Genomic DNA, 15,319 nt, shown 5'->3' with positions numbered 1-15,319 from the left:
TATTATTATTATTATTATTAATAATAATAATAATACAGCAGACGATGCAATGAATTCATTGTGATTATTAAGGCTAACAAATATATCATATTATCTTTCTTATCTTTTTTGCATTTTACTATTAGTGTTATTCTGTGGACTGAAATAAATTCAGTCAAGAGTTTGTCAATTAATCCATTCTCATGAAAAATATGGAAGAAAAAATTGAAGTGGAACAGTTGAAAAGGCCTACACTTCATTTGACTATAAATCAGAAAACAAAAGGCAGTAAAATTGTGGGTACAACAGAAAATTTCACAGGATAGAGTATGACAACATCCAAATAATGCTGTAAACCAACAGAAATTCTGCAGTAGGAAGGAACTTCATTTTCGACATGAGATTAGTTGCATGTTACATTTTATGTATGTGTATGACCAAGGCTGTAGCACACTCAATATTTTTGTGACTGGCCGCCCCTGGTCAATGACACTTCTGATCTGTAGAAATGTGACACCATTCAGAGGTTCCCATGTTTGTTGCATAAACAAAACCATGCAACAGATTAGGAAGATCCAAATTCAGGAATTTTCTCTAATCTTCTTAAGAATTATTATAGTTTCTGAGTGGCCCAAATTTAGGAAATTTTTAGAACTTCAAATTAATCTAAAGAAATTATTTTCTTTATAATTACCACCAGGTTCACAATATGAGTTGTGTCTGATGAAGAAATAAGCTGCCATTGCAAATGATATAACATTCACTGCCAGTAGCTGGTATTTTATCCGAAGTGAACGGGCTTCTATATTGTCAGGTGGACTTCGCCTCATACTTCTAAGAAGATAACAGGTCAGCATCATGTATAATTCTGATGTAATCATGAATGTCACAAAGCACTTCTCATGGACAGCTGAAAAATAAAAACATAAATAATTTTAAGATTACTAGATATATACATTACTACTTTCTGTTAACTATTTATTTCCTACTATTACATTTAGAGATGTGTTTTTTATGGTATTATATGAAAAAGCATAGCAATTATATAAAAATTTGTTTTTAGATTTCGTTGAAATACACTTTTCGATATACAGGGTGAACAATAAGTATGGAATGTTGTTAATAACTTCTTAAATTTTAATTTTACGAAAAAAAGTTTTATTTAAAAACTGTTGGAGATAAACCATATAATATTATGCCAGTGTTCGAAAACAGTTATTCAGACATACAGAATGTGACAGTAAACTATTTTTTTAATGACACCCTATATTAAAATTTAGGGGAGACTGTTATACCTTCAGCATAATGTACCTTTGAACATTTTTTGTTTTTTAATTTTTGCTGCTACCTAGAGGACTCAAACTGAAGTAGATAGTAGAGAAAGTCGCTAAGTTGCTCTGGTCGTAGTTTCAGTTTGATTTACTACAAAGCGTGAGTTCTGTGGACAAAATAAGTTTTTCTAGTACTAAAAGTAAACATTTCGTTCATTCACAGCCTATATGTTTCCTAACACAAAACCAGATTGTATTTGTTAATATCTTTCAAGTATGGTGTGTTCCCTATCATGTGGTGAGTAATAACATATTTTAATTTCCATGACTTATTCGAATCTCTAGTTTTGGAAGCGATATTTGTTTAAACGTGCACCTTCTTGTATCTTTGAATACAGAACATCTTGTACCATGGAACATGTTCCAAGGTACACAATACTATCGGTTTTTGTTTTTCTTTTATTTTAAGATCATGTCACAAAGTAAGTCTGGAGTTAAAAGGCCCCAATTGATCTGGATGCTTTGAAGAAAGCTGTTGAACCAGTTATTACTCCTCCAGGAAATAAAATCTCAATCAGAGAACCCTGCTCTGGTTTATGATTGCAAATACATTTTAAATATGATTGTCAGTTTTTACAGTTATATTCCCACCTATATTCCATGTGTTCCAACTTACAAGAGGGTATGTTCCAAGGTACATGAACCTGTTGCACCTTTGAACACATTACATATCCCTTCATTTTATTTTTTCCATCCTTATTAGATCTCTAAAACAGGAAAATACATACAGGAAGTTGTAAAGGAATCTTCAATAATTATTTCGAGCATTTTTTCTTTTAAAAAAATTTAATTTCCCAAAATAAAAAGAAATAAAACGTGAAAAGTGATGAAAGGTATAACAGTCTCCCCTACATATTCCGAATCTCCATTAAATTTTACGTATGAATGCATAGAAACTTTACCCTTCATCTGTTTCATGTCTTTTAACAATTTATTAAACTAGTTTCGCGGACTTAAAACCTTGAGACAAATAAGTATGTAAAATCATGTTGAGTAAGCCTAAAACTAAACAAAACATTTATTAACCATGGTGGTGGTAGTAGTAGTAGTTTTATTTTCCCTGGCAGAGTTAAGGCCATAAGGTCTTCTCTTCCACTCAACCAGATTTGAACAATGAACATAATACATAATTATGATAGTGTCCTAACTGAAGAAAAGTTAAGACGAAATTGGTGCTTAATTAGACACTAGTCCTTCAGTCATTGCTATATCTAGCATAACCAACAGAATGACGAAAAGTTCAGCATATTGGGCCACAAAAACTGCTTAAAATAAAACAAAGTACTAACATTCCAAGTGAAGAACTCCCATCATATTTCACGAAACGTATTTCAAGCCATGTGTATGTATGCAGATAGGACACCTACTATAAATAATAGGTACATACAGTGAGGGACATAATTGTGAGCGGACGAAAAAGTTTCAAGATCTGTAGTGCGGTTCATAAGTGGCTTCAGTTTTAATTCCATCTTAGCATAGATCTGCAATATTTAAACAGAAAAGCGAATCAAATATGTCCTCAACATATGACAGAAAACTTTTGCCTCTGAGCATGTGCAATGTAGCATTCTTTGACTTACAAAAAAACTCGAGTCACTCAACTATTATGTCCCTCATTGTACACTTTGAGTTTTTAAATTGTGACAAAACATTACAATTTGCCGAAAGATAGCTCATCACTACAGCCCGGATGTTTAGGTATTTACAACAGTTAAAATAGGCAGGCAAAAAAAAAAAAAAAAGCACAATAATCTTTGAAAAAGGTATTATAAATTTTAAAAAGGCATAATATATTTTAGCAATAAATTTAAATTATATCAACATAACTCACATATTTACTTCGTAGGTAACCCATGTTGACTCATAAAAGACTTTTTTTCGTGATTAACAGTTTTTTCACAAACATTACATAACAAAACTGTTCCATTAGATGAAAACACATGGACACCAAATTCACTAACATAAGCATGAAGTTTACTTTTCAATGGTTTACTGAATTTAGGCATTCTAGCTAACCGATCTTATACTTTCTGTCGCCTGACAATAACTGAATGTTCCTCACTCAAATTTCTTTCTCCTACAATAATAAACACGTGCAGCACAAAATTGTAACAGTAAGGTTTGAAAATATGAAAGCAAACAATTGAAAATGCTGCGTGACAACTTCTATGAGAACGAACTTAATATTTAAAATTATTATAAAGCTGATTGTTGGTACCACGAAGACATGACAATATTATATTTGTAACTCTGGATTGTCGATCATTATTCATATTACACCAATAGTATTAAAGCACGATTATTAGCAGATTAAGCACCGAAATAAATTACTTTTATTTATTATTGTTAGTAAAGTTAGTCGTTGTTTCAAATATTTAAATTTCATACACATTACATTACAATTAATTAGAAAATTGCAAATAAACAAGAAATATTGCTGCAAAATAGGTAAAATAAAAATTGGCCCTATCACTTTGACTTACTCCAAATCACATTTATATCTATGCATATAATGATTTACTTCCACCCAGTAAAAAAAAAGGCATTTTTCCAAACATTCAGGCTCTACTCATCACTATAGAAGACAATGACAGTGCAAAATGTGGTGGTGGATATCTGCAAAGAGCTTTTAATAACGTTTATCAGTAGATATTATGGAACCTCTTGTCACAATTCAAATATTAATTCAACAAAATTCTTCTATTTCAATATCTGAAGATTGATCATCTGGAAAAGTAATATGTATGTTGAATCTGTTACCAAAGCTATTTTCCATTCCTGGACCAAACATCGTGTCATTCTTGCTTGTCCTGACAATAGAATCAATACATAGCACAAAAATCCCGTACCACATTGAATATTGTAAAAGTTTTAAATCGTAAGACCCACGGTATTACAAGCTACATTTTACATAGCCATAAATACAGACACAACTATTCTTTAAAATAAACCATTATTCTACACAACCTATCAGTAAGAACTCTATGCATTCCCTTTCAATTGAATATGAAGATGTATGTAGTCTTATATCAGGAATTCATCTCTATAATCATACCATTTTAAACTCAAGGAACATATTAGTTTTTAGGCCTTCATGGTAAATATGTTCAGAAGAAGACGTTTGGAGAATTCCACTATACCATAGAACTTAACATTCCACATATTTCATAGCTATTTGCCTAGATGATGAGAGCTGTATGTAGTTCCAAAACGTTGGAAATATTAAGTTCTAGGAATACCCAGAAGTTTACTTCTACACTTAAAGGAGTAATAGAAAAATTTGATCTTGAATTCAATGTATTTATCCTGAAACTATAGACATTATGTATATATACTAGGGCATTCGAAAAGTAATGGCAAAATAGTTATTGTTTCACACTAAATTTATTTAGGTTACTTTTGACATTACATACTTCAAATATAATCTCCTGCCATGTCAACAATATGTTGCCAAATTCTTGGAAGATGGCGGACTCCATCTGCAGCAGCATTTCTGGATATCTCTCTCGCTGATCAATCTAAAGCTCTTTGGTTGTCAACTCTTAATTAAAGTGAATGTCTCGCTTCCACCCAACTTGCAATAGTTCAGTATGGTAGGACTTCTCTCCCACAGGCTTCTTGTAATGCTCTAAAGCACTGAGTTGCAGAGTTGCATGGTTTTCTCTTGCAACTTGAATTTTTATGAAGCATCTTTATTGGTACCTTCAGGACTGTATTGTTTATTACAAATCAGAAACAGCCACTGTATTTACAAAATGTGGCTACTTCGAGACTTTCAATATTGCAAATTTATGAAACAATCGGTGTTCTATTACGTAGTACAAGATTTCAATGGTCCCTGCTAGGAGCAGTGATTGTTCCTATTATTAATCGAATGCCCTAGTACAGAAAAAAAAAACTTGCAGAATTGTTTCTATCGTTATACGAGTTTTTAGGCTTTCACACGATGACTGTGATTAGAATTAGGCTTTTGGGTAATCCGTGTCCTGGAACTTGACATTTCCAACATTTCAGAACTGAGTCACCGGATTTGCCTGGTACAATGAACCCAACAGAGTAGGCAACCTCTCTAGTCTTATCCTGATGATGGAACCGGTTTCGAAACGTTGAAAAAGTTGAAGTCCAGGACACAGTGGATTTGTTCCATTGTTTAATATAAACAACTGGAATGAAGTATTCCCAAGAAAACATGATATATTCATAGTGTTAATGGTAACAATAATAATGTTATTATTATTATTATTATTATTATTATTATTATTATTATTATTATTATTATTATTATTATTATTAGGCAGCACTATCAGGGTCACTACAAGAATTCGAGGAAGAAGCGAGAAAGCTTGGTTTGGAAATAAATGAAAGAAAAACCAAGTATATGAAAACATCCAGAAGAGAAGTACAGAAGCAGGACAATGTGGTCTTTCATCACCATAATTTTGAAAATTGTACAAGTTTTAAATATTTAGGTGCAATGATTACAAACAATAATGATATATCCTCAGAAATAAAGACAAGAATAATGGCCGGTAATAGGTGCCTGTTTGGGCTTGGAAAACTATTTAAACTCGGTTCATTATCCAGATCTGCAAAGAAAATAATTTATAAAACTATTCTAAGACCAGTGGTTACATATGCTAGCGAAGCTTGGGTTTTAACAATAAATAATGAAAATATGCTAGCAGTTTGGGAAATAAAAGTCCTGAGAAAGATATATGGTCCCCACTTTGAAAATGGTCAGTTTAGAAGTAGAACAAATAAAGAACTAATGGAACTGTACGGAGAACCGAGTATAGTTTCCTTCATTAAGAAAGGCAGACTTAGATGGTTGGGACATCTTGAACGTATGCCAGAAGGCCGATTATCTAAATGGGCATTATATGGACACCCAGGAGGATTAAGGAAGAGCGGAAGACCAAGGTTGAGGTGGCTTCAGGATGTGGAGGATGATCTGCGGAGAGTTGGATGCAAGAGATGGAGACAACAGGCTCAAGATAGAGATGAATGGTTTCTACTGATTAAGGAAGCCCAGGCCCTTCATGGGCTGTAGTGCTAATAATGAATGAATTATTATTATTATTATTATTATTATTATTATTATTATTATTATTATTATTATTATTATTATTAAGATTTCAAAAAATTTTTTATAACCGAAATTCAAAATCACTTTCTCCAGTCTGTAGATGCATAAAATATGCCAATTTGCATGGGCACAATTTAGATCCTTTTAAGGTTTAGTTTCGTTTTGATTATTAGTTTTTACTGTTTGTACTCAATTGTATTCATGTATGTTTTTGTTATTTAAGATATTATTTATTTTTGTTTTGCACCTTTGTATCTTCTGTTTGTGTATTGTGCTGAACTATAATTGGCCTCTGGCTGTTGTTCAGCACACAAATATTAATAATATTAATAATAAATAAATAAATAATAAATAAATAAATTATTATTATTATTATTATTATTATTATTATTATTGCTGCTGCTGCTATGGTATGTATATACAATGCATTTATTTAGCTCGGGCTTGTTGATAAACAGAGTATGAAGGTGACAGTCACATAAGCACAAGCTGATTAAGCAGGCAGCAATAAAGTGGCATGATGCATGATTCAGTTGTTTCGAGAGACACGTGCAGTGTGGTTTCATTTCTTTGTGTCTACTATTTACGACATGATTCTAAGATTTACTACCAAATAAAGAATTTTCATTTGTTGTAACTTTTTAAGAAATGAATCATTTGGGAGGAGAACAGTTCATATAATAGTCAACAAATTCAAAACTATGGAATCAGTATTGGACAAAGAATCAAATCGCAAAGATGTCACAAAACAACATACGAAAAGGAATTGGCAACACTTCGGAAGCAAAGCTGCAACATATGAATCAAAATGTGTTCAGACACAACAATGCCTCCCTCACAGCAAATTGAGAACACTTTCTACATCGTTTTTTCAATTGCAAAAAACTGTCTGTTCTACAGTTTATCTCACGTGTTCTTAACTCGACTGCTCTGCAGGCTACATGTGGGCAGCTATACTGTTCATTGTCACATATACTGAGTTTCTGCAAGTGGGCCTCAGCAAAATAAATGCACTGTAAGTACGTATGTACAGGAGTGGCAAAAAAACTGGACCGACCCTTGTAGCTGATTTCAGAGCCTTGTTCACTCCAGAGCACGATAGACTGGTAACTAAGACTTTCGTGGTTCGAATCCTGCCTGGGAAGGAAACTTTTTTTGTTCCTTATTCAAATTTATTCCCAATACTCTTCGATTGCAGCGATATTTTACTACTTAATTAACTTATCATTCTCAGAACATGAATTTTACCAGTAATCGAAAAGTATTGGAAATAAATTTCAATAAGGGACAAAAAAAAAAAAGTTTCCTTCCCAGGCAGGATTCGAACCAGGAGTCTTAGTTTCCAGTCTATCATGTTCTAGAGTGAACAGGCTCTGAAATAGCTACAAGGGTCAGTCCGGTTTTTTTGCCACTACTGTACATGTTTGTTTAGTATACAAAATTACTATTTATATAAAATTCCACCCTAGTTTTCAAATCACGGTTGAAGAAGGCAATTTAAATTTGCATCATAAACAGTAGTGCCGGTTGTAGGGTTTTATTTACTGACACTTTCAACTCTAGAAGTATTCACCATCGAAATTCAACATGCGAGAGAAATAGCTAATAAATTTTGCCTGGACTCTTCTGTCAGGAATAGAGTACTTTCATGTAGTACTGTAAATTTAAGACTTGAGCATCCAAACCTTACTTCCCTTCTGGATAAAGCCATGCTAAGAAATTTTATAGCACCACATTCTCTATTTGCATGATTTTGGCTGACATCACTCTCACCAACTGGCCTAAGACACTTCCGACATCAAGCCTTATTTTTATTTGTAATCACATTACTGTGCATACTTGTAGCAGGATCTAATAATCCAATCGGATTAAATAGGAATATTGATGAAACTACATTCCATCCATATTTGTTGCCTTGTTCACTCTCACATCTTCTGTATTCTCTACAAGGAAATCTAAAGTTGAAAAATCTGACTACACATATTGTTGCCTTGTTCACTCTCACATCTTCTGTATTCTCTACAAGGAAATCTAGGGTGCTATTCATAGACATTTCGCTAGCCCGCACTACGAGCGTGCTAAACTAGTGCCGGCTATCGACTGGTTACTTGTACGGGATTCATATCATATATCGTTAACAATGGTTTATGAATACAAAAAACGTTAGTTCGCTGATCATCCATCAGAAGCCCACGCTAAGAATGTCTATGAATATGGCCCTTAAAGTTTAAAAATCTTGCTACACATATAAGGAACAAAACTGCAATACTAGAAGTCTATTATGTTCCTAATAGTGTCACTAAACACATTAAAACTTCGATGCGTTTGAAGTAGTTAGCATCAATTATTTGTTTCAGTAGCCACATGAAAAAATAGTAAGAATAAACATATTCTAATCTTGCAGTAAATGGGATAAGTTGGCCCAGTCTTAAAACAGTTTTAGGAATATGAAAAGATAGTGATGAAATTGTTTCTACAGAACAGTGAATATATGTTATATTCAGAAGGATTTTTTTTTAAACTAGGCTATCTTCGGTGCTATAGATAAGTCTGAAAAACATTTAAAAAAAATCATGTTTTTTTCACGTGTTTGAAAATCATTTTAAAAAAAATCATGGTTTTCACGTGTTTGAAAAAGATTTTTAAAAAGTCATCTCTTTCACGTGTTTATAATAACGGAAATATTTCAATTGTTTTCATATGTTAATCATAATTGTTTCTAACATTTAAAATAAAATGTCAGATTATTTATACATTTTTCACTAAAGTACTTTTATCAATTTTACACATTTCCATGATACCAAAAGAAAGCTATTTCTTCCGCTTCCTCAGAGCATTTCAAATCTTTTCACGCTTCGTGTAGGTCCTAAATTTAGAGAATGATATTCAAACGTGTTCATATGCAATTTAAAGGCAAAACCAAAAATGTGGTGTTGGTGGTGGCTGTATTAGCAGTAGATTATTTATTTATAAAATGTATTCAGCGTTACTGATTTTGGCTAAATAAACTTCGGCACTATCTGTACATACAGCGAAAATTTAAATGAATTTTTTCTTTATAATGTGAAACAGAGAAACCAAACGAAGAGTTACAAACCTATAATGTAATGTTCAGTAAATGTACACATAAAATTTACATTATAGACCTATAATGACTTTAATAAAAATTACACACCATAATTTTCTGCAGAAGAAATAAATGAGAGACCAATGAGAGCCAAGTTTTCTATTACATTCAGCCAACAGGCTATTGCTGCCATAAAGTGAATCCATTGATATAATACACCTTGATAATATCTGTAGTACATTCTGGCAACAAGCAGTCTTGGTCCGGCATGAATTGCTATTGCTATTCTCCAAACATGTCTTTGCGGTGAAAATAATCCAATTGCGGCAGATATTGATGGTAAAAAGTTTGGAACCTGAAAATAGAAAGTATGTCATTAGATTTTTTTCAGCTTAAATATGGCTAGCTACGAAAGAGCACAGGGGAACATAGAATAACACTTACCTCACAATGTGTATATGTAGCTCTGTCAAAATGGAATAATATAGACCATATAACACAGAAGATGAAACTAAGCAAAGGAAGAGAGACTGTCACCCATGCCAATTTTCCAAAGGGAACTTTGAGTATGAATCCCTTACTCTTGTGATGGAGAGGCAAATATTCAGAACCAATCATCACTGTTGTGGACATTTTAACAGAACAACCGTTCTTAAGAAATTTCAATTCACAATGACAACAGCAGTGTCAGCTCAAATAATAACTGCTATGGCATTTCTAACCTATTTTTCCTTGTTTATTTTTTACATAGCTTAGAATTATTTGCATATTACAACTATTTCATGTAGTTTTATTACTGAAATATGTAATGAATACATTTTCAAATCCATTCTCCACTCCTACTATTGTTCTCTCAAATTGGTCTAGTTTACTGCCCTACAAAATCCAAAACAGATACCAATCGATAAATATCAGGACAGTTGGCACCTCTGATTCCTGTATATTTGTTATAATAAATGCGCATCGTCAAATGAGGCTGCGGATTTATTCTACGCATGCGTCGAACATTACGCTAATGCAGCGCTAAAGTTGCCTTCATTGAGAATGTTGTCTTTGGTGTGGTATATAATAAGCATTCCGAAAAATACGATTTAGAAAACCTCCTTTACAGATTCCGAATAAAGTGACTGCAGACGACTAAAAATGTAAGTCAGTTTTAAATATTCATTCTATTTAATTCGTATATTGTTGTTTCATTACTAATGCATTGCTATGCATGTCAGCCCATTTCACCCTGGAAATTTGCTTGTTAGCACTGAACTAAGAATAGTGACAGTGTAAACAATCTATCCCCAGACCATTTGAAATGTTTAAGATAAAAGACTAGTAGGACTGAGAGGTGGTACAATTAGAGATGCCGCCTTAAACGTACGAAACGAAACATGCAGTCCGGGATGGCTTCATTTTGGTTCAGTTACTGTAGGTACAGTCTGTTAAAAATCATTTGTGTCAGTGTTGCATCTGAATAAACAATCATTACATATCTTCTGTGTTATCTTATTTCTGGCTTTTTTTTTATATAATTGCAGAAGTTAAGCTTCATGCGTTGTTACTTCTTTTGGATTGTTTTCTGAAATAATTTTATGAACTTTTTTGTATTTTTTCATCAACATTGTAGGCCTACATCATCGTTTTTACTTGTAATCATTTTTATCTGAATTTGATAGGCCTACATTAATCCTGACGATGGAACAGTATTTGAATTTGATATTCTTCACAGCAGATATACATGCACATTTTACATTGTAACAAAAATGAGTTAGCTAATTGTTATAACAATCCCATATGACAATAGGCCTATATTGTCAGCCAGCAGATAATTCAAGGTGACAAATATAGATAGTTCATAAATGTTAGAAAATGTTTGAAACATAATGTAATATTTGAACTTAAAACCATTTCTGATTATAGTTCATTAATTGTGAATTCATTCATTCAAGGCATTAATTGCAGCCATGAATAATTTATCAGATTTTCTGTAATTTACATTATTTTGGTTTCCTCTAGAATAATGGAATTAAATGCACGAACTAGTGTAGTCTTGATAGTACTGTAGGCTTTAATATATTCCTGGTTTTGATTTAAATTTATGTTTGAAATGTGTTGATTTTGCTAGTGATTAGCTATTTATCATTTGCTGTTCACTTTTTATTTGTTAAGCAATGAAAGAGAAAACGTTTTAGAATAATTTTCTGTAAATCGCGAAGCAAATGCTCGTTACGTAAGTAGGATACTTCATCCTTATTACAGAGTTATGATTGATATATTTCAACGTTCTAGAGAAATTGCGTACATTGTGATGGATTGCTTCCAGTAGACATAGCCCGAAATTCTTCTGCTGTTATTACAGTGGCTGTATGAATGTCACTGTAGCTGTTAGTACAGTGACTGTTCACTGTAGCTGTTAGGAACAATGTACGCCATCTGTTGTCACAATATGGAACGAGTATGATATTTTTCGCTGTTTGCTGTCACATGAACTGCAATAATTATTTTTACATTAAGCTTACCTGGGAACTAATTTTCCAGAGTTGGGTAAGATTAGGTTAGGTAAGATACGGTATTTTAAAGTCTGCGAATCCAGTATAAATCTTAACAGCATTAACATAACGAAATAGTATAAGTAAAAATATTAAATTATTGTTGTATTGTCATTCCTAATTAATTTTAGTCCAAATAAAAAAAATATACTGTATAAAGGCATAAGTTAGTTTAGAGTTATATTTAGAGCTAACCGATCTTTTATTTCGTATTTGCATATTGTAACCTTGTATAATATTACGGATAATAGATTGATCAGTCTTATGAACCAGTCTTATGGAATTTGAAGGACTTTTTATCAATTTCATTATGCTGCCATCTAGCGACTGCATAAGAAGTCACTTTATAACTCTCATTTGAATTGCATGGTGCAACTGTACTTCCATCTAGCGGTTGTTACCAATCGACAGTGGCGATCCTGATGTTGTTCTCTTCCACATGTTACCGGTTTTTACCTGGGGATGGCCAGTCTGTTTTATATATATGTGATCAGGGATAATATTAATGTGGAGATTGTCATACTACAGTAGCGTTTTAATATATAGGCCTATTCTAAGTATTGCCACATTTCGGGCAAGACCTGGTCCTGTTGCATAACAACTTACAAACTAATAATGTTAGTACATTTAAATTTACGTGTGATTTGTCATTTGTAGAATATTTCTGTTGCATAATACCACAGTCATTGATTATCTCAGCCTCTTCACTACAGGTTGAACGCTAGTTGAAAGCTGGTCTCTCCACCACTTTCTTGGTCGTCTAAGGTCTCTTTCCACAAGGATTGTAGTGAAATAGCCTCTCAAGTAGCCTGTTGTTGGGCTTCCGTGATACATGTTCATACCAGTTGTTTCGGTACATTGATATGGTATCAGTGATAGTGGTTATGTTTAATTCCTTCCTGATGTCGACATTCCTTTTGTTATCATACTTACTTAGAAATGGCTTTTCAAGAACCCAGAGTTTCATTGCTGTCCTCATATAAGCCATTGGTGCCTATCCTGAGCACGATTAATTCAGTCCCTAGCATCATATCCCACCTCCCTGAAATCCATTTTAATATTATCTTCCCATCTATGTCTCGTCCTCCCCAAGTCTTTTTCCCCTCAGGTCTTCGAACTAACACTCCTGGATTTAATGTTCCTAATTAGGCCTATGTTAAGTGAAGAATGTAATGTGTGTAGTTCTGCAGTGTGTAACTTTCTCCAGTCTTCTTTAAACTATTAAACTTCATCTCACTTAGCCTCAAATATTTTCCTAAGCACCTTATTCTCTAATGCTCTTAACCTCTGTTCCTCTCTTAAAGTGAGAGATCAAGTTTCACAACCATACAGAACAACCGGTATATAAATGTTTTATAAATTCTAACTTTCAGTTTTTTGAAAGCAGACTGGATGACAAAAGCTTCTCAACCAAATAATAGCAGGCATTTGCCATATTTATTCTGTGTTTAATTTCCTCTCGAATGTAATTTATATTTGTTACTGTTGCTCCAAAGTATTTGAATTTTTTCATCTTTTCAAAGGATAAATTTACAATTTTTATATTTCCATTCCGCACTATGTTCTGAACCTCTGATTCAGATTCTGGCTGATATGTACATCTATTATCAGACAGTAGCCCTACATTTCACTTGATGATATGTGTCAGAGAAAGAATAATTGTCTGTATATATCTGAAGTCTGATTAGTGTAATATATAGCTAGTTGGCAATGTATGCAAAGGAGGGGAAAAGGAACTGGCCATCCTACTCCATTATCTCCTGGTCTAGGTGCCTCATAAGTGGTGCCTTGTTGGTATCACTTGTGAGGTTCATACCTGTCTTTGGACAGTTGACTAAATAAGAACAACTATGTTCTGATCACGAGACATAATCATATACTTTGTCTTTTCGGGATTTACTTCCAAACCTATCTCATTATTTGCTTCAAATAAAATGTCTGTTTTTTCCCTAAGAATAGTTTGTGGATTTTCTCCTAACATATTCACTTCATCTGCATAAACAAGCATCTGTTTAATTCCAACCCTCTCTGTTTTTCTGGACTTTCCTAATGGCATATTCTAGAGCAGGGTTAGTCAACTTAATACCTCACAGGCGCCAAATTTAATTTAGGCAATTTCATTAGGGGCCAAATCATGCCTAATGATCAAGTTTTATTCATGAGGAAAGAAGAATACAAGTTATAATTAACATACTTTAATAAACAAGATCATGTCCTAGAAATTTGTCATTACTCACCACAAAGTAATAGAAAAAAAATTATTCCTCTTGAGCAAAAATGAGCACAGCGATCTTCTGGGAATATAGTTTTTATGATGATTCCTTAAATAACTGAAATGTTTTTAAACCTAAATCCTTGTACACATGCTGTTTTTCAGATTTCTGAATATAGAAAACCAATGATTTAAAATTCACTTCTGATTGTGAGATTTATCACTCGAAGAATATGTGATAATATGGAGTAGGTCAGGTAATCTATTGCGAATCCTGGGTTTCGCCTCATCTTTCCAAATAAAATTTAGCTATCATCAATTTCATCGGCACTAAATAACACAGTAGTATAAGCTATACAGTATTGTTAAACAACCAATTACAAAAACTGCTAGCACTTGAAGCCGTACTAAGCATTTTGGTTTGTATAGTCTCTATTCCATATAAAAAATCCTTTACAGAAGCTAAGATATTAAGAAACAGCGAATACTCATACCCCGCGAGCCAGCTTTCCAGCAGTGATCACTATTATTTTGATGTTGTTATAAATCCTTCCTTCTTAAACACTTAGGTCTTTCGTTTAGTTTCATCAACAAATCACCCTTTGAGTAGAGGTGTAGGGGGCTTATTTTGCTCTTTTTTTATAACTTCAAGACAAGTCAAATATTGTCATGATTTTGAAGAGAAAACCTCAGACTCACTGGGGCCAGAATAAATCAGGTTGCGGGCTGCTGCCATTTGGCCACCACTGTTCTAGGGCAAAGTTAAAAAGTAAAGGTGATAGTGTATCTCCTTGCTTTAGCCCACAATGAATTGGAAAAGCATCAGACAGAAACTACCATATAAAGAGACTACTATACAGTTCTCTGAGACACATTTTAATTAATCAAACTAGTTTCTTAGGAATACAAAATTCAATAAGAATTCTCTCTGAACCAAGTCATATGCCAGTTTGAAATCTATGAATAACTGATGTACTGTGCCCTTATACTTCCATTTTTTCCTCCAGTATCTGTCAAACAAAAAATCTTATCAATAGTCGATCTGTTATGCCTAAAACAACATTGATGATCCCCAATAATATTCTAATAAGAAGTTATTCTTCT

General features: G+C 33.1%; 2 protein-coding genes across 4 annotated transcripts in view; one reads left to right on the top strand and one right to left on the bottom strand.

Moving 5' to 3' along the window:
- LOC138703223 (post-GPI attachment to proteins factor 2-like) overlaps positions 1-10,372 on the bottom strand; it is a 34,855-nt gene extending 24,483 nt beyond the window's left edge. Inside the window, exons 1-3 of the mRNA XM_069830935.1 lie at positions 9,908-10,372; positions 9,572-9,818; positions 674-889 (exon numbers count right to left, since the gene is read on the bottom strand). Coding sequence (XP_069687036.1) covers positions 674-889; positions 9,572-9,818; positions 9,908-10,096 — 652 coding nt within the window. The 5' untranslated portion in view covers positions 10,097-10,372. The remainder of the gene's footprint in view (positions 1-673; positions 890-9,571; positions 9,819-9,907) is intronic.
- A 78-nt stretch (positions 10,373-10,450) lies between these two features.
- Positions 10,451-15,319, top strand: part of LOC138703222 (WW domain-binding protein 4) — a 129,591-nt gene continuing 124,722 nt past the window's right edge. Inside the window, exon 1 of one of the 3 annotated variants that reach the window (XM_069830934.1) lies at positions 10,451-10,608. In XM_069830934.1, coding sequence (XP_069687035.1) covers positions 10,607-10,608 — 2 coding nt within the window. In that variant the 5' untranslated portion in view covers positions 10,451-10,606. The remainder of the gene's footprint in view (positions 10,609-15,319) is intronic. The other 2 variants (XM_069830930.1, XM_069830932.1) reach the window with 2 other exon arrangements.

This window comes from Periplaneta americana, chromosome 7, assembly GCF_040183065.1.
Source record: "Periplaneta americana isolate PAMFEO1 chromosome 7, P.americana_PAMFEO1_priV1, whole genome shotgun sequence".
Lineage (NCBI taxonomy): Eukaryota > Metazoa > Arthropoda > Insecta > Blattodea > Blattidae > Periplaneta > Periplaneta americana.
The sequence above is the reverse complement of the archived record's forward strand: the minus strand, read 5'-3'. Positions and strand labels throughout refer to the sequence as shown.